Below are 24,977 nucleotides of genomic sequence, written 5' to 3'. Positions count from 1 at the left end.
CCAGCCAGTCTTTTGTTCAGTTATACATTTTATTCTCTAATAGGTACAATACTAAAATAAACACAAATTAAAAAAAAGTTTTATTAAAACAAAACTGTACAAAAAAGCAGTATACTACATTTTAATTACAGAACAGTCTACTGTCCAAAAGGCACTAATCCAGAATAGGAGAGACAATGATACAGGACTCATCAGACTAGTTAATCAATACGATAGAGCACTTGTTTCTTTGACCATTTACATCTAGAAACAAGGGCTTTTTGCTACAGTCGTTACACACTGTTATAAATATGAGTCCTACGGGGAAGGTGCAGTATCCCTCTCCCTAGGGAAGCTTCCCGGCAAGAGGGACGTTGTGGGGCTGAGAGGTGGCGGGTGGCAGTGGGACGCCCGCCAGCCCCTGGGCACCTGGAGCGCGTCTTTCGGCCTGGCCTCTGGCGGGTTGGTTTCTGGCCACTAGTGGCAGCCACTTTAACCCCCTCTCGTGATTTAGCACCGGCAAAGTGGGTTCTGAGATGCTCCAGGAACCTGGGGCTGGAGGTCTGGGTGGTGCAGCGTCAGCAGCGCAGCAGAGGGAGGATTTGGTAACCTGATCTGAAGAAAGGCAGCGACTACTCTGAGAAGGGAGACGAGCCCAGGGACAGACAGTGAGCTGGCACCTCGGCCAGGCGGAGCGCCTGCTGCCGTCCGGACACACATCTGGCCCAGAAACAGGAGGTCCTCCTGTTCCTAAGTACAGAGGGCGCCTGTGTCCCTTCCTGGTGGGCCCAGGGGGAGTCTGTTCTGGAGAGATTGGAAAAGCTTTTGTTTTAGAAGCTGATTTCTACGAGTAGGATTTTGCTTCCCAGAAGGAAGTCAAAATACAATGACCGGCCTGAAGCGGGGACACCGTTTCCCTACCGCAGGACCCCGACGGCTCCCCTCACACTATCCGTGTTGAGTGGCCAACTCTCCACACCCCAGATTTCATTCTTTAATGGACTCTGGATCTAAGGAAGAGAGATACTGCAGCTTTCCAAACAGTGTCATACACATATAAGACGGAGACAGGCATCTGATGTTAACAAAAATAAGTAACAAAGAAATAGGATTAAACCAAATCTCTTCTCACAGCATCCTATACTACATCCTCCTTCTGCTTAGCAGAAAATTGTACGTACACAAAAATACAAATACACAATTTTGTAGAACAGTCTGATTTTAATATATTTATATATATTTATATTTATACGAGTGGCAGGTTAGTTCATTATATAGAGCTTTTTGCACTTTTGGCTCATATGCAACAAGGCTTATAAATTCAGCTTTAGCTTTCATTCAGGTTTTATAGCTTTTGAACAATTGTTTTCACATTTAAAGCAGCATCCAATTTGCACTAGGAGTTTGTGGTGATTATAGGAAAGACGGGGTCGAGGGGTTACTGAGGAGCAGGGGGTACATTCCAGTGTGTGTGGCAATGGACGGAGGATTCTATGTGGACAGAGCTGACCATGATGACCCCTTGAGGTAGACTGAACACCTTACAGCAGACTCAGACACAGGTGTGACTCGCCCTCAGGGACACATGGTGCACAGGATGGGGGACAGAGACCAGAGGAGACGCCAAAGGGAAACACAAAGACTAAGACACACGACAGCCACGGCAGGGAGGGGCTCTCTGCCCCCAAGCCCGTCTGGCAGGGGTCCCGCACAGCCCGTCTTGGAGACGCGACTATTTGGTGGATGCTAAATACTTGAGGCAATCCCAAGGCATCTATCTGGTCCACAGTGTCTGACCTACCCGACGGCTAAACTTGCTTCCCACCTTAGCTCCTGCTGCGCCAGCCATTTCCCATCCTGCAGTGACCACATGGTTCAGAAACGGCACCCCCAGCACCTCGCTCTTGCCAGGGTGCGGAAGAGACTGGGCCCTTCCCACTGCCTGGGCTGCACCTCACTGCAGCCCCCTGCCCGCGCTTACGTTCTTCTCAGTGACAACCAGGGCAACGACGGGACACTTGGGAGAGCCTGTGACAAAGAGCATCTGGGAACTGAGTGACGAGGCACCGCCACAGTCCAGTGGGGGTTACGTGCTCCGGAAAAGCCTGGTTTGCGTTGTCACCACAGCAGTACGTACGTGCCTCCCCGCTCTACCCAAGTCAGAATTCAGAATTCTGTTGGCAAGTCTGCCCACGTGTCAGATGTGAACACCCGGTGTTTGGGTCACTACATTGTCTGAACAAAAATGCTGGATCATTAATGAAAATAAAGTGCCTGGGTTTGGATTGTTCCATTTTGCAAAACCTTTTAACGCACCAGCAAATCATCTGAGTGCCGCTTAGCGATGTGACTGGAACAGAGTGCAGTCCCAAAACAATCTGCCCCACACCCACCACGTAATAAAGGCCCCATATTTAGGTCAGACTTAAGTTACTTTTAAAAAGAAGCAAACAAATAACTCTCACATTCATTTTTAAAGACACACTTTTGATCTTAACACCCTACTGATGAGAGCCCTTGTGAGCGGACACCCTGTTCCCTCCAATCTAGGGGGAGAGGACGCAGCACGCAGCCAGGCTCCAGCGACTCACGATCTCGAGTGAATCAGCACGTTTGTTAGCTGTGATTACTTGATGCTTTGTCCTCTTGGCCTGGACACGTTTTCCACTGCTGACAAGAGACAGAATGCTGCTGTGAGGCTGTCTCGCTCTCCTGTTTCACTCAGTAGCCACTGAGATGTAGCTAAAGAGACTCTTAAACTTCTCTATGAACCAAGACCATATCCACATAAACAGAAACACCTCTAAAAAAAGAAACACTGGAAAACAGTGACAAAGCCAGCCTGAAGTGGCCGTGAAGAGATCCCCCCGCTTGCCTGCCCTCGCGGTGGTTCTGCCTGCAGAACGCCAGGGACACTGGAGAGGAGCAGCCACCCTGTGCCCTCCCCGGAGAGCCGAGTGCAGGGCGGGGAGGGACGGGACAGGGCACAGGCCGACTCTCTGGCAGGTTCCAGAGGTCTGTAACTTGCTTAGGCACTTAAAAAACATAAATAAAAATTTATCCTTGACAGGTACTGCATATCCAACGTGACCATGGCCGTGGAAGGGAGGGCGAGCCCGTGAGGAGGTCAGAGAAGGCTGTGGGCTCTTCCAGGGGAGGCAGCTATGACGTCTTGGCATCTTCGGCAGGGAGAGCGTCCCACCGGGCAGCCAGGCTGAGTCAGAAGAAACCAGGGTGGTGATGGCTCAGGGCACGGGGACTCGGCCCAGCAGAGGCCTTTCCAGGTCCCTGCTCCGCAGCCCCCCAAGGAAGTGGGCAAGTGTAGGTGTGGGAGGCCCACCCGGGGCTGCTCCAGACCCCCAGCCAAGCAGACTTGCTTTCCAGGGTCATTGTGAGCAAGCCGTTAGGAACAGAAGAGGCTCTTCAAAGAGTTTTCTGGCAAAAGTGAAGAGCAGTAAGGAGAAGCGTTGCCAGAGCTCCTGATGCTCAGAAAGAAAAAGGTCTACCCGCCCCCACCCCGAACTTTGGTTTTGTGGCGCCCATTCTCACAGATGCAGGATTAAAGGGTACACCGGTTCTAACAGAGCGGAATATGGTTTTCAAGGCAAATCATGACAAAGTTTCTTGACAGCAGCCCACAGCCAAGCACTACCCCTATGTGCCACCCACGCCGGCACCTGCCCCACAGATCTGGCACAGACGCGACGCAAGAGAGTCCAACATGCCATCACTAGCGCCTGCTGTGTACATTAACACAGCAGTAATGTCAGTCCATTTTCCAGTTTAATAGTTCCAGTGAATGATGAAGTAGAAAAATGACTCTCACAAGTTTATGCTGGGCTCTTAGTTCAAGTAAAGCAAAAGGAGGAGAGGTTTCTGTGCTCAATGGAAGCCACCAAACAAGACTGAAATTTAGACTTGGTCTGGAAGTGATGGGAAGTTGGAAAAATCCTACAGGAAGGAAATAACTTCGAAACACGAGGTCCGTGACTTGTTGCCACAGACACTGGTGAGAGCTGCATGCTCCTTTCCAGGCAGGAATCGAAGCCCACATCCCAAAATATCAGTGACCCCCAGCCACTCCCAGAGGTGCAAAATCTGGACCAATTCCAAGATGAAAGGCACAGATAACTTTTTCTTTTCAAATTAAGGAGATTTTGGGGGACAGGGGTTGGATAGTAAAACCCCATCAGCCAGCTAAGGTAACAATGTGCCTATCACAGGGATGTGGCCTTGTTCCCGAGGTGGCTTTTACGCTCTTGGGCTTTAATACTCTCTTGGCCTTTAAGATTGCTTGTGACACGAGAACAGATCAGGAAAGAGAGACAATGACAGAACCAACCCCTAGAGAACCACTTATTTTTGAGAGGAAAAGAGGAGAAAAGGGGAGGGAGGAAGAAATACAGAATTTAGTTGAGTTAGGTCAGCCCGGAGCGCATGTCTCTTGTTCAGGGTCCCTGACCGGCAGCTGCTGTACCTCCACTCGAGCCTCGGCAGGACAGGCACCGGCCACCACCCTGAGGAAGCTCACTCTGCTGCGTCCTAGATGCTAGGAGGAGCTCACGCTGCGCCCAAATCTGGATTTGTCTCCGTGCAACTGCCACTTACTGGCCAGGTAAGGCTCTGGGGGAGCCAGGGAGGGCCCGAGCCAGGGCAGCCGCTAATGTGGTGCCAGAACACCAGCATCTCCTACTCAGCAGAAAGCCCTGACCACACACAGCAGGATGCGTGGGATCGGAATAGAGGAAACAGGACTTGGGAGAGATTTTCATACTCCCTGCCTTTACTAACTGAACTGCGGGTGAGAAGTGCTGAAAAGTCTAGTAGTTCCTCTCAGTGCTTAGACCTGAGGCAGCCACATTCTTTTCTTCCAGTTGCCGATACAGATGCAGAGCGTCACCACACTCCTGTCCCTGTCACTGACTGGGGAGGAAGACAAGGGGAAGGGCCCAGCCTGGGCTACGATGTCCAGACCCTCCCAGGAGCGCTGGTCCAGTGTCAGAGGGAATTCAGTACACAGAGCTGGGTGGCAACACGACCTACCCAGTGCTGTCCCTTGAGAAAATGAAACAAGTTAGAATCCACTGGAGCCCTGCCCGGCCATGGTGAAGGGGGTATTGCTCAGTGTCGGGTCTGGGAGTCTCGGGTGCCAAGCCCGGCACAGAGAAGTGCTCGGTGAGGGCAGCCGAGTCAGGAGCTCTGATGGCTCAGGAGGTCTGTCTCTTGTAGTGATAGGATTTCGAATGGGGGCATCTTTAGTTTCCCATTTGAATAATTTATTTATGATGTTTGCTTTCGTGGGTAAATGCTATTATTTTTACTAGAAGGGAGAGAAGAGACAAGGATTTCTTTGTAAGTTTCCTTTTTCACAAGGGAGGGGGGCAGGGCTGCTGTGGTGAAGGAACACGTGGTGCCGGGTTTCTGAGTCACCCATGTGGCCTCTGGAAACATCCGGGGAGAGAAATGTCTAACTCCAGTTCTTTCTAAGTAGCACATCTAATACTTTGATCCCTAAGATAGATTATGTTAGAAGGTTTTAACTGGTGCTAATTCTATTTTCTCTGAATGTTAGCAGATCATCAGGATGTTCTGGCTGTTTTAATGCATGTCTCACAAATCACAGAATCACACTCATTTAGTCAGTTCTCAGAATCTCTAATCTTAAGACAGATTCTAAATTCTAATGGAAATGGGAAAGACAAAGGATGCTTTACTCTTCAGGGTCATGAATCTATAGTCATTCCCGTTGTCACAAAGACCGACAGGCTCCCTAAAAAAACAGTCTCAGTTCATCTGAGTGCAGGTGTACAAGGGGTGGGTGGGTCGCATGAGGTTGCTTTAAGATCTTACAGGAGGAGAAACACAAGTAACCACCTTTTAGGATCTTTTTCCTCACCTAGCCCAAGAACCTTTCCCTAACTTCTCTAGATGTGTGTGTTTGGGGATAGGGGAGAGGACAGCTGCGACTAAAAAGATGACCTCAGCATTCCCACGGACCCGAGTTGTAACTAGCATTTCAGCCAGGTTAGGATTGTTTCCAGTATGGGAAGGGGAAAAGATTTGTACAAGGAAAAGCAGCAAGATATGAAAAACAGCCAGAGCTTTATTTTCTTTAGTGGCTATTTGCCAAACCTGGAGCGTCCAGGCCTGAAAAAAGAAAGGGTTCTCAGACCCAGGCTTACCTAGCACAACCACAAGCCCCCTGGTCAGGAAACAGCTTATGGGAGGCCACTTGGCACTACGCTGGGGGCTAGTATTCTCGTAGACTCAATCCTGATCATGTAATTGAATAAAGACTTCTGGGAGTGATGGGGAAAAAATAAACCGCATGCTAGAGAAAGACTAGTTGGTGACCCAGCAGCTCCTATCCAATGTGACACCTCAGAATGAAGAGTAGGAGACCGCGCCACAGGACCACACGATGCCCTGAGACAGGGAGCATGGCAGAGAAAGGAAGAGTGGGAAAGAAGATGTAAGTGCTGGGGAGACAATCACAGGGACAAGAGAGCGATGGGAAAAGTCAGGACAGCAAAGGCACCTGATGTGAGAAAAGCTCAGCAAAGTGCACGTGTCCCTTGCTCCGGTGACTTTAGGACGTTGCGAATACCAGTGTTCCCTTCATGCCGCCTGGCTGACTTACGTGTGTTCCTGTTGTGCTGTGGTCTGCATCTTGGGATTCAGTGAGGAAAACCCTGTTCAACTCTGAAAACTCCTGTCCAGTAAATACTTTCTGATGGCGATGCAGATGTCCTCAGGTTAGGCCAACAAGGTCTCCGAGCTGACTGGCCATGGGACGGAGTGACCAAGAGGCCTGTCAGAGGTTTGGGATTCTGACTGTGGAGGTGGAGCAGGTAGAAACAGGATGTGAGTGAAGTCTCAAATAATTTAGAAGTCAAATGGGAACAATAATCAAAGGCTTCCATTTTGAAGCTGAAATAACTCCAAATCCTTCTCTTTCACTTAAGGGAGAACATGAGTACCATGTCATTATTTTAGTTTACCGAGTTGCTGTTCCAAATGTTCTCGAGAGCATTAGTGCTAAAAGGGAACAGGGGAGGGGAGCTCTGCCATTTCTAATCACATAAAGGACAGAAATCCTTTTAATTATGACCATGCCAATCTGCATCCTGCTAAAACAGCTAATTACATGTCAGGAGGACACTCAGTCATTCAGAACAATTGCCATTATATTTTTATATATTCATTCTATGCCACCCCCCTCAATTACCATGGTTACAATTTGAAAAGATTCAGCCAAACCTTCGTTTGATCGCTGCACACCAATGTGAATCTGAGAGGTAATTACGGCTGTATAGAGCCACTCTTATTTAAAGGAAAATGAAAATGGAGTCAAGGGAGCTAGCATCCTAAGACTGCTCAAGTGTGAGCTGAGCTGTGTGCACACGCTGCCTACAGCCCCGAGGGGCTTGGACCTCGAATGGGGCCAATCAATCCTAAAACCTACCTTGTAAAAGGGGCATCAGGAGAGGAGAAAGGCAGGCTCCCTTGCAGATGTATCCTCCTGTGTGTCATCAGAGCGCTGGCCAGTGAGATAATGGGTGTGCAACGTGCATGTGGTAAACTGTCAAGTGGTGTGAAAATACTAGTCAGATTTCACTTGAATGGATCAACTAGTTCTGCCCCAACGTGATAGGAAGAATGATAAAGAAGTTCAGAGATACATGTGTTTGTCATTCCAAGGCACCTACTAAGTCAGTGAGGTAAGAAGGGGCATGTGGCCAATTTCCCTCACTCTCTTCACTTCTCGATCACAAAGGCAAACTAGTGTTATAGGAGAGCAGATTTGTTGGACCGTTCGCTTTCATTTTGCTGCTCGCTCTCATCCCTGCCAAGAAAGAATAATGAAGCTAATATGGAAACTTTTCAGTTTACAAACTTCCAGCTTCTGAAGGAATGTAGATATGAACAAAGTTGCATTTCAGAGATAAGTGAGTCAGCCACTGGCCTGTCAAGAGCAGCGGCTCATCACTTCAGTCTGTACATAAAGAGAATTAAGAACAGCCTTACTCACACATACCTGTCTGTGACACAGGAGTTTCTGTAGTCAGAAAACTGACTTGTGTCCCAAAAGCCTTTACCAACTTAGTATGGTAGTTCTCTTGAGAGCGGTAAGGAAATCGCTCTACTTAAGTGATAGTCATCTTTGAAACCAAGAGTGCAAGATGTAGGAGACCACATTACAGAAGAAAGGGCCCTGCTTCGACAGCAAGCTACCATGAAACCCTCAGAGATAACCTGGCCATTCACAGTTGCCTCCTACTCTCATCAGGCGGCGATACCTTCACACTGGACAACGCAGGTATTCCTGGTGACGTAAGTGGAGAAACGAGGGATTTCAGGGCATGGAGCTCAGTTTGCCAAATTAAATATGGCTGACAACTGATCCCCAAATCCTGAGTAAACTTCCTTGCTATTTAAAAGAGCACAAAAAAGGGGAATGCTTATACGTGTAATTCCCACCCCTGCCGCAGTGCAAAACCTACTGCACACTCCCACCCTCTGAAAGACAATGTGCCCAACTTTCAATTGGGAAATCTTGAAAAATAAATCTGGCTCAGTAAAGCTATAAATGGATTTGGCTGGTCTCAACACAGCCCGAGTGAATACAGTAGTAAAACATTACCAATAATCACAACAACAAAATGACAAAATCTATCACCACTCTGACATAAGATTTAAGTCACAGAGATTAACACAGAAACCAACGTATAATGTGGAGGGTCAGGCCTTATAAGATCATCAAGAATAAGGAAAATTATTGCCTAAGAATCTGTTGAGACTCACTGGGGAGAAAATACTCTGGTTGTTGTTGAACAACAAAAGACAAAAAGCAATTTAAAAAGGCAGAGCCATGAGTTAGACAGGAAGACTGCTTCTAACCAAACCCTTAAGATCAAAGAGAGTAAGGACTTGAAGTTCACATTTTTAGGATGGGGTGGGAGAATCACTTGTGAAAAAGGGATTATTTTCCACGGTTGTGGGCACAGATAATATAGCTGGTCAGTGGAATATGTAGCTGGTCAAGACAGGAAGGAGTGTTTGTGTCACGAGATGAACCACACCCAGCTACTGCCTGCTGTCACGTTATAAAAAAATTCCAGCAAAGAAATCCACTCAAGACAAGGATAGAGGAAAATGACAGAGGACAAGGCTGGAGATTTCCTGATTAAGTATGTATATCTGGTGCCTGACGGTATCCAAAAGAGAAGTTTCTAAAGCCAACATTTCTTAAAGGCCAAATGGAGAAATGAAACAACTGTGAATTCTTCATAGTTATCCCTTTGAGGTAAAAATATAACTGGAAATCTGGACTTAACATAGGTGCTGTTGATCACGTAACTGTCAACATAACTCTACCAGGAAGTAGATTTATACTAGATTTGTATACTTCGGTCCTAATGATTTTCTTCATGTCTTTTTAGGTGGTCACATCTGAGCTGGGATGAAAGGTAGCGGTGGTGGTGGTGGTGTCATCATCTGTGCCTCCCTGCCCCACATTCCTTCCTGTGAAGGGCCATGGGAATGTATGTGTTGGGGGGTGTCCCATAGAATGGCTAGTGTCCACAGGGAGGTAACTGTACTTATCAACCACTTACAGGATTGGGACTGTGCAGAAAACTGCCTTAAGGGGCACTCTAACAATACAGACTTTGCTGAAATAACAAAATGTCTACCTGGTACTGAATAGCACTAGAAAGTACAGATAAGAACACACTGCACTGCCCTCCCCTGCTGCCACTTGATGTTAGGATTGTCAGCAGACTGGCGGACATCTCGTTAAGATGATCCGTCTTTAAAAGTTCCCTATGCAAGATGTTTTTAAAAGGGTGGGAAGCTTACCCAACCGACCACAGGAATTCAATTACAATGTCTTTAAAAAAATAAACAAGTTACATGAATATCTGTTGGCAAGTTCCCCCCACCACACTTTTAAAAGATGTTTAAAAGTCTTCCTCAACCAAGAAGAAAGAGCCCGACAGAGCCCTCAGAATGGACTGAGAGGAGAGGGACAGAACAACCAGCAAGCACGGCGGGCGAGTTTAAGGAGCCTGGCTCTTTCCCTTCAGTGACAGAGCAGCTTAGCAGTTCTATTTTAATACTATCTCTAAACCTGAAAAAGCTTAAGAAAGAAGTTTACTATCCAAAGGTATCAGAAATGAAACAGTGGCAGTTCCATTTGCCGGTATAAGAACTAAGGCGGCCTGGACAAGATAGCAGAATTGGCCCTGGTGACAAACGGAAAACCAATGGTAGATTTAAATCTAGACCCAAGGGAAGTCAAGTCTTACTCTTGGTGAAAAGGAAGTTATATGTAAGGCAGCGGGTCTTCAGGCCAGCAGTCTTCCCAGACGACAAGGGCTATGGGTGCAAGACTCTTTCCTCCTGTGCACACTGAGTTCAGCACGAGGCTGTCCTCTGTTGGTGCAAATGGTCTTTCAGTTTCACCAGTTGCCAGATCGGCCCTGGTACTGCCCGTCAAGGATGTGAACTCCCTTTGTTCTCTGAAGCCTTTTTTCCTCCACAAAGGTCTTAAAACAATGAAACCCGTTAGCTCTTCTATGGCAATCACTGTATTTCTTTAGAAACGGCAGCTGTCTTCACAGTTTGAATCTGTTCCTTTAAAAAGACCAGCAAGAACAAATGATAGTAGCAATCCCGCCATAAAGAAGCTATCAATTATAATAATCTCCTTACAATAAATCATGGATGTGGCTTGTCAGAGAGTGTATTTTTTCTCTCCTTATTCTGATTCAACCAAGAATAAGCCAGACAAAATTCTACCAAAATGGAAAGACAAAATGTTATATTTCTTCTAAGTAAAATGAAAGAAAGGTATCACAATCTCCTAACTGAAATAAGTCAAATAAACCAAGAAGGAATATGAGCAGGGGGAGGGTGGGGTTATTCCTGAGAATAACAAATGCTACTCTTGAATTTTTTTGTTGGTTCAAGTAAAACAGCAAAACAGAGAAGATGCTCTGTTTTACTTCAATTCTTAGAAGCTGGAAAAAGTTACATACATTTTTCTTCCTCCTGAAATCCATGGATAAGAGCAGGACCATGCCCTGCATATCGCTCTTTAAAGTCACAGACATATATGAGGTGGCACTTTCATGCCCTCTCAAAGACTTTTCCTCACACTTACATAAGCAGGATTAACAGATAAGAAGATGATGTCGTCAGTGTGTGCCTTACGTGGAGAAACCAGCGGATATTCAATATGTCACGAATGAGAAAGGGAAAATCAAGGAAGGTCAGTAAGTCTCTCTCTCTACAGTTTTAAGTTGAATACATTTGGTGGAAGAGGAAGGGTGAAGAGGTAAGAAAATGGCACCTTCTATCTTAGTAATTGTTTTCAGGTAATGGACAGAAAGACAGAAGCCCTGTTTCCCAGGTTCCCCTTCAAACAAGGCTTCATTACACACACACAGATGGAATGAGGCAGAAGATACACAGCAGTCGTGCCTCTTTCAGACGCACCATACGCTGCTACAGTGAAGGCTGTTTCCTCTTACCCACAGTGACAGTGTGTCATTTAATCGGGATGCCAAGAGATCATTTTCATACAAGGCCAGCAGATGTAATTTTCTTTGATGCATGAATAGTTCATCATCCTTGCTACTAGATGACAAGGTGATCACAGGGTGACTTTATAACGCAGGTTCACTGTTTGGTATTCTGAGTTCTCAAAATGAAAAAAAGATTTATCAAATATAAATATCTTTAAAAAGTAACAAAAGTGCTACATATATGTGATCAAGGAAAAAAATTCCATTAGTTACTGCCGCTTAAAGTAGATTAAACTTTACAAATATTACCACATCCATTATCAATATGGCTTCCAATTATTAAGTAAATTGCCTGTAGCAATACAGCTTTTCACACCTCTACAAGGACAGAGTAAAGAGAACACCAAAGCAGTCACGTCCTGTTGTACCTCACACAGCCACAGCGTAAGTGGTACATGTCCCCTGCTTTGTCCTGCTCCTATTCGGGCAAGTGTTTGCATCAGTGACAGCACAATCCCACCACAAAGTCCTCTATCAACCTCTCAGAGGGAGGGGGCTTCAGTTAATGGATAAAAGCCTGTAAGTTATTTTGCTTATTTTTGACCTTATCTCCATCCTTGAAAGACCATTTTTGGTAGCAGGGAAAAGGGGCACCAACAGGAGGCAAAGCAACTTCCATGACGACCTCCAGACCGGCACCGGCGCCTGTGCCGCGGATGTGCAGTGGTTCTGAGACCTGGACCGAGCATCCATTAGACATTCAGCTCATGTTTTTTTTCCAATGCTCTCAAGCTGGGTTATTTTTTTTTAACTTTTGTTTTTTTGTCTTTTTTTGTTTTGTTTTTAATTATGGTCCCAAAGGCAGAAGGCAGTATTTTTATCTACTAAGTCACACAGCTTGTGAGAGGAAAGGATGTCTGTCAGGCATGTTAACCACCACCAAAATCTGAGATCGAGTTTTTCCATTGACATTCTTAGCACAGCACCCAGAGAAGTGTAATCTAGCCACAGTGTGACTATAAGGAGGCACGGCTTATTGCAGCTGGAAATCAATTATCCTCACGCTGAGGTGGGGATTCTAGTGTTCCTTTGACTCTGTAGAGACTCCCCACACGGTGTCTGTCATTCCTGCGACACTACCTCAGCTTGCATCCTATCAGTCTTGGGGAAGGAAAACAGGGTACAGACTAGTGTTACATGAATCTAAGGTACCCAAGATTTTACACGTAGCCTAATATCTGAGAACTGAGGGCTATCTAAATACCTGGAAGCACTTTCTTGGAATGCTAAGACGGAGCAGCAAGATTTTCTAGCCTCAGGGGCTGGGAGGGGGAAGGTTGGTTGGTTGGTTATTATTTACTGGGAATTAATACTGAGAGAGTATATGCAAAGGCTGAGGGCACCATGCCATCTTCACAGAACAAGACCCTAACGGATACCTGACATACAAGAAACTGCAAGTTATACTGTAAGAACACATGTTAAGGACCGAGGAAAGTCTGCTAAGGTGCTACATCTAAACTAAGTTAACTTGTCGTGTTTAACCTCCCTGATCAGTCATCGTCCAGGGCCTCTGTCTTGATTTCGTTGGCTCCTTGTCGGGCCAATGCCAAGATAGTGTGGTTGACTGCTGCCATTTCCACAGCTAATGAGATGGGGTCTTGGTGGTCACTATGGCTCGTGCTGTCATCCTAGACATGTAGAAATAAGAAACAAATGTTATTGGTGGAGTGGGAATGGTACAATTCTCTAGTGCACAGAAAGGCATGCTGGAGTCAGAGGAGGCAGAACATTCATGGGCGGAGACAAAACAGTGGGGGAGGGGCTTGTGGTAAAGGTGAGTTGTATTTAAGTAGACACTGAATGGATACATGGCCAAAGACTCTCAGTTGACATTTTTATGATTCAACAAATAAAAAACACTAAAAATTTTTTTCCTTGCTGAGAATTGTATTCATTCCATCAGAAAGACTGCTGGTGATGATGATCAGACCTGGAGTGATAGGTATAGGACCAACCTTTTGGGTCTTGCTGTAACAAATATGGCACTAACCACCACAGGCCATGCTAGTGAGCCACTGAATTCCAGGCTGGTACTCTTACAAATAGATTAGAATTCATGGTCTCTCTCTACTGAAATGCAAAACTTACAACTATAGACACCGACATCTTACAGCTAAAAATGCATTTTTGCAAATAATGAAACAAAGAATCCTCAATTACAAGAAGACACAAGTGTCACTGCCAGAAATGGCTATGGGAGAAAGGTGACAGCTCTCCTGCTGCCGGCAGCCAGGCCAGGGCAGCGGCAGGCGTGTCATCCAGAGGCAGCGTGAGGCACTCCTCCCCATGCAGCTCAGTGTGTTAAACAACAAAGCTGTGAAGGAGGCTGGCACTGCAGGATGTACCCGGTGTTACAAATAAGGGGTTTGTTTCTCACCTGTCATATCTTCAGGGGAAGTCTGTATCAAAGAGCTTTGGAAAGGGTAAGTCCCTTAGGGCAAAAAAGCATGGGATGTGCTGCCCTCAAGGCATCTGTAAAAAAAGATGGAAATGATCCATCTATACTGGTAGACTGAAAAATAATAGGAATGTTTCCAACCAGAAAGACTTACAGAGCATTCTCTCCAGTAAAATGTGGGGCTATGACTTAGAGTTCTAAAGGGGGAAAAATTTAGGTAACTCTTGGGAACTGTGGGTATCAGTTTCACTCTGATCTTTACAGATTAGTTTTTAGAATTTAAAAAGGGATCAGCATGGAATCACAGGCACTCTTGGAGCATCTGTGTTCAAGCTGCTGAACAGAGGCTGTCCGGAGAAGGGAGAACACAGTGGACTCTGTGAGCTGGCTGAGGGGCAAGGAAAAGGTATAGACCCTAATAGGAAAGAAGTTTTCTTGCTGGGGTCTTAGGGAAGGGACCATCCATTCTCTGCATATTCCAAATGAAAATGAAGTTTAAATCCTACTGAAATTCTAATGAAATCTGTCAACACACGTGTGAGGGGAAAACTCTCACAGTCTTAGTTACTAAATTATTCCATGCAGTGGCTACAATTAAATACATTTCCCCCCAAGCAATGCAGAATGAATCAGGGCAAGGTGAGAAGTCATGCAGGTATTGCATTTATGAGAGGATGCGTGTGTCAATGTGCCAGAGGGACTCTGGAAGAACCACTCCTTAGGGCACAAGGGCTCCCGCTGCAGTGGGGCCGGAGTGGGTGGGGCCTTCCACTGTGCCCTGCGTCCACGGGCCACAGCTGCCCGCTGCCCCTAGCGTTTCTCAAACACTGAGTGTGTGTGGTGAATGGTGTAACTTGCTTGTTTGGATCAGATCCTCCTCTCTTCTTCTACCTTCTCTGCTTCTCTGCCTCCCTCTGAACTTCTTCCCTCCTCCTCCTCCCCATTGCGTACTTGCCAAGTATCCTGTTGTATGACAATAAATCCATGTGGGTGAGTAACGATTTCTCACAAATTCAACAGGACAACTGAATCTTACCACATTCCTTTCAAATTACATGAAAATCTAACTAGACACAGGAGCAGAGTGGAGGGACATTGACTGTCTCCCCTCCCCCACCCTGGACAGCCACACCCAGGACCTGAGTTGTCACACCGTCCCACCGCTCAGTCACCAGAACCACTGCCTGGCTGCTCACCTGCTCGGAATAGTCGTTCCCGTCGACGTCGTCACTGTTGGAATGGCCTCCTGGGCTCTGTACATCGATCCCATGACTCTCCAGGATTGCTGCTTCTTCGAAAAAAGCAAATAGATCCCTAAATTATCTGTTACCTTATCATCATGGCCAGAACACTCAATTTTTGTGCTGAGGAAAGTAGAATACAATTATTAATAAATAAAAACCTATATTCCTCTACAGTTGTTTCTCTTAAGCTTAGATGGATGAAATTCAACTGCATGTAGGTCAGGAGAGGCGCACACGTGCGATTCTGGAGTCCCTGCTACTACGTATGCATGGTAAGTTTGAGATGTTAACTGTTCGGTGCTTCATAAATACTTGCTAACCAGTTAAAAAGCCCTCCTGTATTGGGGTTCTAATAAAGCATTTGAGAGCTGTAATGATGACTAGGAAGTATACTTAGAAATAAAATGCCATTTTAGAAGCACAAAACCAATCTCATCAATTTAAGTTTCTTATTTATTTTTGGCTACAGTTTTAAGTAGGGGAAAAAATCCTTCATTTCTTCCTTTATTAGCTGTACTCATAGTTTCCCCTAGAACACTTCTAGCATTTTCTTTTTTCCCTCTGCTTTATTAAGGTATAACTGACAAATAAAAATTGTGTGTATATATATATAATGTGATGTTTTGATACATGTAAAAATTGTGAAATGACTAAATCAGGAATTCAGATTTCTTTTTCTTTTTTTTTTTTGAGACAGGACTTTGCCGTGTCGCCTTAGCTAGAATGTAGTGGCGTCATCATAGCTCACAGCAACCTCAAACTCCTGGGCTCAAGCAGTCCTCCTGCCTCAGCCTCTCAGGTAGCTGGGACTACAGGCCTATAAAACACTGTGCCTGGCTAATTTTTCTGTTTTTTTTTTTCATAGTAGAGATAGGGTCTTGCTCTTGCTCAGGCTGGTCTTGAACTTCTGTGCTCAAGTGAACCTCCCGCCTCAGCCTCCCAGAGTTCTAGGATTACAGGCATGAGCTACTGCACCTGGCCCTGGTTTCTTAAATGTTCTTATTGTTGCCATTTGCTGTGTTCCTTGTCTATTAAATCTCTTTCATTCCAAACTACTAATCAGTTGTTTCTAATATCTAAGTCCCCAGTAATAACAAAGAAGCTTAGGTTATCACATTCCCTTATAAGTATTTTTAACATGCGCAGTACAGGAGAAATAAATTGCTCAGGGGGCATATCTAATTCTGTAATCTAGAACTTCAAGAACAATGAGTTTTAGAAATAACAATGTCGTTATTATTACAATATAAATAAGTGTAAATAATACTAACTTGGGGTTATCAAAGATATAATGAGGAAAAACGTAAGAGTGATTCTTGTTAGGCTTAAAAGTTAGGATTATACAGGCTTGCAGTTTCTAAAACCGAAATCACTCTTAAGAGAAAACACAATGTTTCTGACCTGCTTCATGAGAAAGCAGCCACGCTGATACATTACCGATATTGGCTCTCCTCTTGATCTCCTTCCGCCTGTTAGCAAACCAGTTATACACTTTCAGGGAGGTAACTCGTTCCAGATCTGACAGTTTTTTGCCTGTGAATGCATGCAATACAATTTAGATAATTTACATCTGGGATCCAAGAATGAACTAGCTTTAAGAAATAACACTTTTTTAAAAGTTGCTTTTGATTTGTCAAATTAATAGATGCAGGGGGAATTTTTTTTCGTATTACCTAGTACGATGTACACAATTATTATTGAATAAACCCACAAATGAATACACAAGTAGCAACTAAAGAAGCAAACAATATGCTTCAATTCAAAAAGCTAAACATACTATTAAAGAATTTCACGAAGTCAGTCATCTAGGTGCCAGATCAAAGTTCATGTGATAGTACCCTGTAGCCTTCATTTGATCAGCATCATTCTAGAAGAGTAAGTTATTCATTATCAAGTATCTAGATAACAGAAATTTACTTACATTTTTAAGTCCTTATATTAACTAGTGTTCTGCTATCTTAAGACAGAATATTATATGTGTTTTCTTGACGGCTAAAGGCCACTGTGACCACCCATTACTGTAACTCTGCTGAAATGCACAGCACAATTCAGGTTGCATTTTGTCTTCTTTGAAGTCAAATGGGACTTCTTACGGACAGCACCATCCTTGCCAGTTAGGTCCCATCTGTCCCATTCCCTCCTCTCCTGTCCTTTTCTGTTGTTTAGCTTTTAATCCACAGTGGGTAGAGAAACCAGAAAGGTTTGTTAGGACCTTGGTGATATAGGGGTAAAATATTTTCCAGGGAGAGTTCAAGTTCCTGCATGGCTGGGACATTTGGCTTGTGTGAAATAGGGTACAGATGCCTCTCACTTATCTGTCATCGGAGCTGAGTTTGTAGGGTCTAGATTGCTAGAAGTATGCCTTCTAGGTAAGGGAGAATAAATTACCGTTTACCTGTTCTAAAACAATGTTACTTTTGTAGATAGCCTTTAAACCAGTTGAAGTGATTGACCAAGTGGAAATCAGGTGGATCATATTAACCAAAAATGGTTCTGCTAACAAAATCTATAAAATGTGGAATATTTTAGCACATAGAAGAAAATACATACGAAATATTTAAGCGGTTCTGTCGACTTGCACAGGAACAACAGAACTTCAAAAGGGCATTGCCCTAAGTTTTTCCTAGCTAAGCAGAAATCTCAATGTGAGAAGGATACAGAAGCCAAATACAAAAAGAATTTTTTCCCCAAAAAGGAATACAGAATTATATAATTTATAATTGTTTCAAAAAAACTATCTTAATCTTTTTACTAACAAAACTTGCTTAAATATTTGAAACTTTAAAATTATTTTGGAATTGATATATTTCTGCTAAATTTTTACAAAGAGAGATCTAAACATTAAAAGATAACAATTTCAAGGTCTCTTGTCTCATGTAAAGTCTACTCCCTGGAAACTTTCCAGCGTGAGTGTTTGACTTCGGGTTCCTGTCTGAACAGGATAGGGCAGTGACCACCTTGCAGAAGGATGGCATAGACCGAGCCGAGAGCACCAAGCTGAGATGGTCTGAGGAGGAGTGTCCTAAATGCTGATCTGTGACCAAGAGCTGCACCACAGAGCAGAGCGGTGCTTGCTACCTTACCTGGCTTCTGTATAACTGCATTGCAAGCATTAGCAATTTCTTCTCTCTTTGCTTCATCTGGGTATTGATTCTCATTGAAGTAACTGCAGAGGTAACATAAAGACACAGAGTTTTTACTTTCTTAAATGTGCTCTCATTAAAACACTAACTCACTGAAAAACGTGTTCTTTAAAATGTAACAGTCAAGTGTCTAGTCCCAGTTGTCCAGTGGAATTTTCTGCAAGAATAGAAATAGTCTCATCTATGCTGTCCAAAATGGTAGCCACTATGCAGACATGGTTTCTGAGCACTTGAAATGAAGCTACTTTGGGAATGGAATTTTGATTTTATTTAACTAATTTATTTAAGTAGCTACATGTTACTACTGGCTATTGTATGGAACAGCACAGGTGTACTGCTGTGCTTCATTAAAAGGTGCCATTGATATAAAGGTTATTTTTGATTTGTATGAATGATTCAAGTTACAGAGTTATGTTATTATGTTATTTAGGCACTGGTAACAATAGGACTTTTTATTTTTTATTTTTGGTCACATTGTTTGTAGTAGCCAAAATTGGAAATTACCCAATTGTCCATCAACAAGAGAACAGCAGAACAAATTATGGAACATCTATATTTACACACAGTTATTAAAAATAAGTTAGGAAAAAAGTAAGTTAGAGCTCTATCCATTGACCTGGAGAGATGCTTATGACATATTTCTAAGTGAGAAAAACAATCTGTAGAATAATATCCATGTGAAAATATTGCTACATAATTTAAAATTCCTATGTGTATGCAAGTTTGCATAGATGAAAGCTGGAAGAGTACACATCAGGCTATGAATAGTGATTACTCATTGTGGGGGAAGGGACTTTGTGGGAAGAAATTCAAAATTTTTTAATCTTTGTATTTTTCATATGCTAAAAAAAGTATGTATTATTGAACTTTTTTTTTTTTTTTTTTTAAGAGACAAGGTCTGACTCTGTTGCCCAGGCTAGAGTGCCATGGCATCATCATAGGTCATTGCAATCTCAAACTCTTGGGCTCAAGTCATCCTCCTGCCTCAGCCTCCTGAATAGCTGGTGTGTGCCACCACGTCCAGCTAATTTTTGTATTTTTTTGTAGAGATGGGGTCTCACTATGTTGCCCATGCTGGTCTTGAACTCCTGGCCTCAAGGGATCCTCCTGCCTTGGCCTCCCAAAGTGCTGAGATTACAGGCACTCAGATTATTTAGCTTTTCTATCCTTCCACTGTACTTGTCCAGCCAACGTCTCACCCTGCAGAAAACACTTTCCATTTGTTCTCTTTCATCCTTCTCTCAGGGGACCAAGTATTCCTGAACAAAGTCATAAATAGGGCTGATTGGTTTCACTATAAATCTGTGCTTTCCAACCTTAACTGGGCTCCTTGTTTCTGATGGGAATTCTTTTGGTGCTTTCTAACCAACTGTCTTTTGTACCCCATCTTTCATGCCCCGCTTACCTGAAAAGCTTTTCACTTATTTTTTTTTTTTTTTTTGAGACAGAGTCTCACTCTGTTGCCTGGGCTACAGTGCCGTGGTGTCAGCCTAGCTCATAGCAACATCAAACTCCTGGGCTCAAGCAATCCTTCTGCCTCAGCCTCGCGAGTAGCTGGGACTACAGGCATGTGCCACCATGCCTGGCTAATTTTTTCTATATATTTTAGTTGGACAATTAATTTCTTTCTATTTTTTTAGTAGAGATGGGGTCTTGCTCTTGCTCAGGCCGATTTGGATCTCCTGACCTTGAGTGATCTGCCGCCTTGGCCTCCCAGAGTGCCAGGATTACAGGCATGAGCCACCACGCCCTCTTTTCATTCTTAGGTCCCAAGCCTCAACCCATCACTGTCGCTCTTTATGCAGATAACCTTGCCTTCTCTTTTGCCAGAATGGAGATTATTCAATATGAGTTAATATTTTTAGCTTTTCAACTTCTACACTTCTCTGAGCCATTACTCATTTATTCCTTTGTCTCACGGCAGAGCAAGATGCAAGGTCAACTTTTCCACTTTTGTCTTTGATCTCATGCTCCCCCCGCCCCCCCGCCTTTTTTAAAATTTTCCCAACTGTCTCCTTTTTGGTTGCAAGTCCCATCTTTTCCCTGAGCCCATACAATGACCCTATTTCACTTATTTGATGACACATATTTCTTTCATTATTCTGATCTCTAAAATAAGAATGCATTTTATAATTGGTGGTGTCTTTAATTATTGGTGTTTCTTATCCCTCATTGGCATATAAAATACGGTGTGTCTTACAATCAAGGCCTTCTCAGATTTGATGGAATATGGTAGTTGCTAAAACCTACAGGTTCTTTATAAGCAACAGCTCCATGGCCAGTACACTCATTGTGACAACATTTCATTTAAGTGACTGCAAAGCCCGTGACTGATACTCTACTCCCTCCAATACCTGATTAATATTCCTAAAACAGATCTCTAGTCAATATCCTGTTGAAAATTTTTCAAAGTTTTATTACAGAAGTGTTCTGAGTCCTCCCCCAACTACCTTTGCATATTTATCTGCTGCTACTCCCATATATGCATGCTTGTGTCTAGGAAAATGGAATAACCCTGTAAACTCCTTTCATCTCTGTCTTTTTCCCGCCAGGACATCTGCTTTTTGCCTGCCCCCAATGCAAACCTTGCCTATCTTTCAGGGTATAGCTCAAATATCACCTCTTGGCCAATCTAAGGTATTTTTTCACCCTATGAATCCCACAGCATTTTGTCTGTTCCTCTGTTACATCTCTTTCATCTCATATTAGAGTTACCATCTCCCTCCTCGTATGATGAAAACCATTTGATGCCAGGGTGCAAGTCTGACTCATGCTCACATGCACACCATACTGATGACAGTGATGGACAAAGTCACCACCAACCAGAGTGGGGCCTCTCAAAGAAATGGATACCACGGTAAATATGCTGACATCAGGGGTACAGAGATACTGCAAAACAGGTCTTGAAGGATACATACTAAAGTGTTAGAAATGATTATCTCTGATGAGCAAGAATGGTGGGGGTAGGGTGGGGAAATAGGGAAATATTGGCAACAATTAAGAGTGATTTTCACATTCTGCTTTATGTACTTCTCTGCTAAACTTCTGAAATGAACATATGATATTTTTATGTTTCTTTTTAATAAAAGAACTTTTAGGAAACATTAAAATAATTAAGAACTTGTTTAATGACTAATACAATTCTACTTATGTTTGGAAAGTGTATTTGGACCTAGAAAACATTAGGATGTGATTGCTGTTTAGTGACTAACACAATATAGCCATACTATCTTTGGAAGCTAAATTAGAATGTGCAATTATTCATGGTATATATGATTCTTTGTACTTAGTTAAAAAGTTTTAAAATTAATTTTTAATTTGTATTTTTAGGAACTATTTAAATAAAGATCAGGGTAAAAAATCTAACTTTTGCCAAATTAAAGGCTCAAGAAAAGAAGAATCATTCATTATAGTTTTAATCTCTAAGTCTAGCAACTAATTAATCCTTTCCTTTCTATTAAATACTTATTATTTTTATAATTCAGAAATGTAGGCCTATTGAAAATATTAATTTTCATTGAAATGTGCTACTATAACTAGAGGTGTGGACTAAGGACCGTGAGCACCACTTTCTTCTTTTTCTATTTCTATAATGTTTCCATGTTTAAAAATTATTAAATTAAGTTTAATATGTAACAAAGTTTTCATTGCAAAGCTCTGAAAACATTTTTGCGAGGACAGATACACAATACTGATATAAGTGGAAGAGTTTTTAGGAAAGATAAAGGTAGGCTGAGAAATAAAACAGTCAACTATTATGTATCATTACACGACTATGAATAAGGTACTGTACTTGAGGAGTACACTTAAGTTCAAAATATGGCCCTGATCTTAAGTGCCTATGGTTTAGTTGAAGAGGAAGGTATAACAAATGCAGAGTCAAAACAACAAACAGCACACAATTATGACAAGCCAGAAAGCATCAGGCTGCTAATTAAGTATATAAACAGTATGTTAAGTAAATTCAGAATACCGAGATATCTGTAAGGACTGGGCTGACCTGGGAAAGCTCACTGAATTGGACAGGCATCTGAGGGATGCAGAGGCTCTGGGTATTGGAGAGGAAAGGGCAACGTTAACAGTAAAGACAAAAATACAAAGGCATAAAACCTAAGATATACTTGGAAAATGAAAGGCAACTAGTGACATGATCTGTTCAGACTATAGGGATTGTATATAGGATCATACCCTGGTTTTCCTGGGATAATGTTATTATCTTGGATTACTAACAAACCCATCTTATGCCCTCAAAATATTCCATTTTGGACAGTAAATTATATGGCCCCTCTAGGATTACACCACATCACGGACTTACCTGAATTTAATGTCAACTAAAATTATGAGTCCTTTTTCATGTGTGCTCTGTGAAAGAGGTAATTGCTCAGAAAAATGAAGCATCAAAGAAGAAAATAACTACAGCTTCTATCTAACTACTAACGAAAAGTGGTATCTAAGCCCAAGAAATCTGGTTGGCACATAACAGATGCTCAAAAAGTTATCTGTGGTCAACAAATGGTTGAATAAATCAATGCATTAGGGAATAAATGAATGAAAAAAGGAAACAAAACAGTGGTTTCAGTTAAGGCTTTTGGTGAAACCAAGAATATCTCTTTCAGGAGAAAGACAGTTGGGATCTTATCATATTGCACAATAACTAATCCGGGTACATTCAGTGAGTTGTTTTAGCTTAAGATATAGGTAAATACAGTCACATTAATATAGTGTTTATTTTTGAACTATAACAAAAATGGGCTACCAATGAAGTTGGAAAATAGGTTTAATGACTTTAATGACATAATTATTCATTTTAATTACCCAAAAATGTTAAGTTCTACTTTATAAATGGTGGCAAAGATGAACCAAAATGCAGTCACCAGGAGATACAGGTATTTTACATAAAGTACTGTAAAAGGAACTATATTTGTTGTATGAATACAGTACTATGGCAGCAGAGAGGAAAAGGTATTTGTGCAGGGTCCTGAAGCAAGACCAAGGGTTTTGGGCATAGAGGGGGGTGGGTTCAGAAAAACAGTACAAGGCAGGGGAAACGTATAAAACAATGAAGTCATGAAAGAGCTTAGAATGTTCCAAGAATGGGAAGAAGTTTAGTGTGGCTAGAATATATGGTGCGTGAGATGGGTATAGTTGGGGATCAAACTAGAGGGAAAAGGTTGGGATTAGATTTTTAGAAGTGTGGAGTTAATTTCTCAGGCAACAAGGAGCCATAATTTAAAGCAAGGGTATTCTGTGATCAAACTTTGTTTTTGTAGGGCACATCTCTGGTGATACTGGAGGAAGATACTGTTAGGCAGCAGTGGCGACTGGTGAGCCGAGGGCCTGAAGTAGTAGGCCTCTCTAGAAAGGGAAGATGAGATTCAAGAGTCACTTTGGAATGGTTACAAAATGCATTTAAAGACAGCCCTAGGAATGGTATATACTACTTATTATTCACCTTCCAGCATTTTAGATTATTCTGAAGGAACAAATATTTCTACTGTTACCAGGTAGATAAATTGTAGAACTTGGCTGTTGGATTCTAAAAGGGACCTGTTTCTGAAATGGAACTCTGGAGCTCAAAACATATTTCTATTCCATATAAGAATGTTTATCACCCTATGACAAAAAAGGGAAAGACATGTAAACAGAAATCTACAGGTAGCAAGAAAAAGGGATAAAATAAATCCTAAATGCACCACACTTTTACAGACAAACAACATTGTCAGCTGAGTGATCAGTGAATATCTTCACAGAGACCAAATGATCTTCTTTTTTTTTTTTTTTTTTTTTTTTGCCGGACAATGACAGCAAAGAATTAAAATGAAAAGTGGCAAAATAATTTACATGAGATGAGAAACCATAAGCTGGTGACAAATGGAAATGTCCTTGAAGCCACTTTCATTTCAATAACACTGAACTCTATAAAAACTGCAGCCAGAGAGCCCTCCTTTTGCATCTTGGTGAGCATATAGAAAAGACAGAGACTGATTCTAAGCAGGGATAATGCCATTTGAATGAACATTTGCTTCTGTGCCCGTGAACTATGTCTTTCAAAGACATATTTAAACCTAATCATTGCCAGATGTTTCCCACTACCTACAATTCAGTGTGTATTTCTTCATCACTAAGTAAAATTACTGGGCAGTGGGCAGGAAAGGCCTGTTTTTAGAAGAAAGCTTATTCTTTCAGGAATAAGGAAAGATGATGACATTACACTAATAGAATCTGGAACCTAATCGTCTCATCTCCTATTTAAGAGCATCTATTTGCTCAATAATGATCTTCAGCAACAAACAAAACAATTCAAAATTTTCTTTTTTGTTTTTAAACAAAAGGGTGAAGGCAGAGATGAAAGAAATGGGAAAACCTTCTCTAAAGAGAGCAGCCATCTTTCATTAATCCATAAAAGCCCAGGGAGCACCCTCAGTTTACTTACAGACCAGAACAGTGATATTCTATCTTCTATGCAAAGATGTCAAAGCCCCTCTAATATTATACTAATCATACCTTAAAATACCTCTGTGAAACAGCTGGGGCCAGAGAGAAATAAGGGCAGAGCTAGAAACCAGCTATCACACTACCCTTCATTATATTTAATCTGACTTTAGGACAACTAGGGACC

General features: G+C 42.7%; 1 protein-coding gene across 16 annotated transcripts in view; it reads right to left on the bottom strand.

Moving 5' to 3' along the window:
- Window positions 1–10: 10 nt before the first annotated feature.
- HMBOX1 (homeobox containing 1) overlaps window positions 11–24,977 on the bottom strand; it is a 149,404-nt gene continuing 124,437 nt past the window's right edge. For 2 of the 16 annotated variants that reach the window (XM_075997142.1, XM_075997143.1), the window contains 5 exons: window positions 18,299–18,381; window positions 16,653–16,748; window positions 15,168–15,262; window positions 14,863–14,934; window positions 11–13,201 (listed from right to left, as the gene is read on the bottom strand). In XM_075997142.1, coding sequence (XP_075853257.1) covers window positions 13,064–13,201; window positions 14,863–14,934; window positions 15,168–15,262; window positions 16,653–16,748; window positions 18,299–18,381 — 484 coding nt within the window. In that variant the 3' untranslated portion in view covers window positions 11–13,063. Of the gene's footprint in view, window positions 13,202–13,950; window positions 14,046–14,829; window positions 14,935–15,167; window positions 15,263–16,652; window positions 16,749–18,298; window positions 18,382–24,977 lie in introns of all 16 variants that reach the window. The other 14 variants (XM_075997144.1, XM_075997145.1, XM_075997146.1 and 11 more) reach the window with 9 other exon arrangements.

This window comes from Microcebus murinus, chromosome 24 (genome assembly GCF_040939455.1).
Source record: "Microcebus murinus isolate Inina chromosome 24, M.murinus_Inina_mat1.0, whole genome shotgun sequence".
NCBI lineage: Eukaryota > Metazoa > Chordata > Mammalia > Primates > Cheirogaleidae > Microcebus > Microcebus murinus.
Note: the sequence above shows the minus strand (reverse complement) of the source record. Positions and strands in the feature narration are given on the sequence as shown.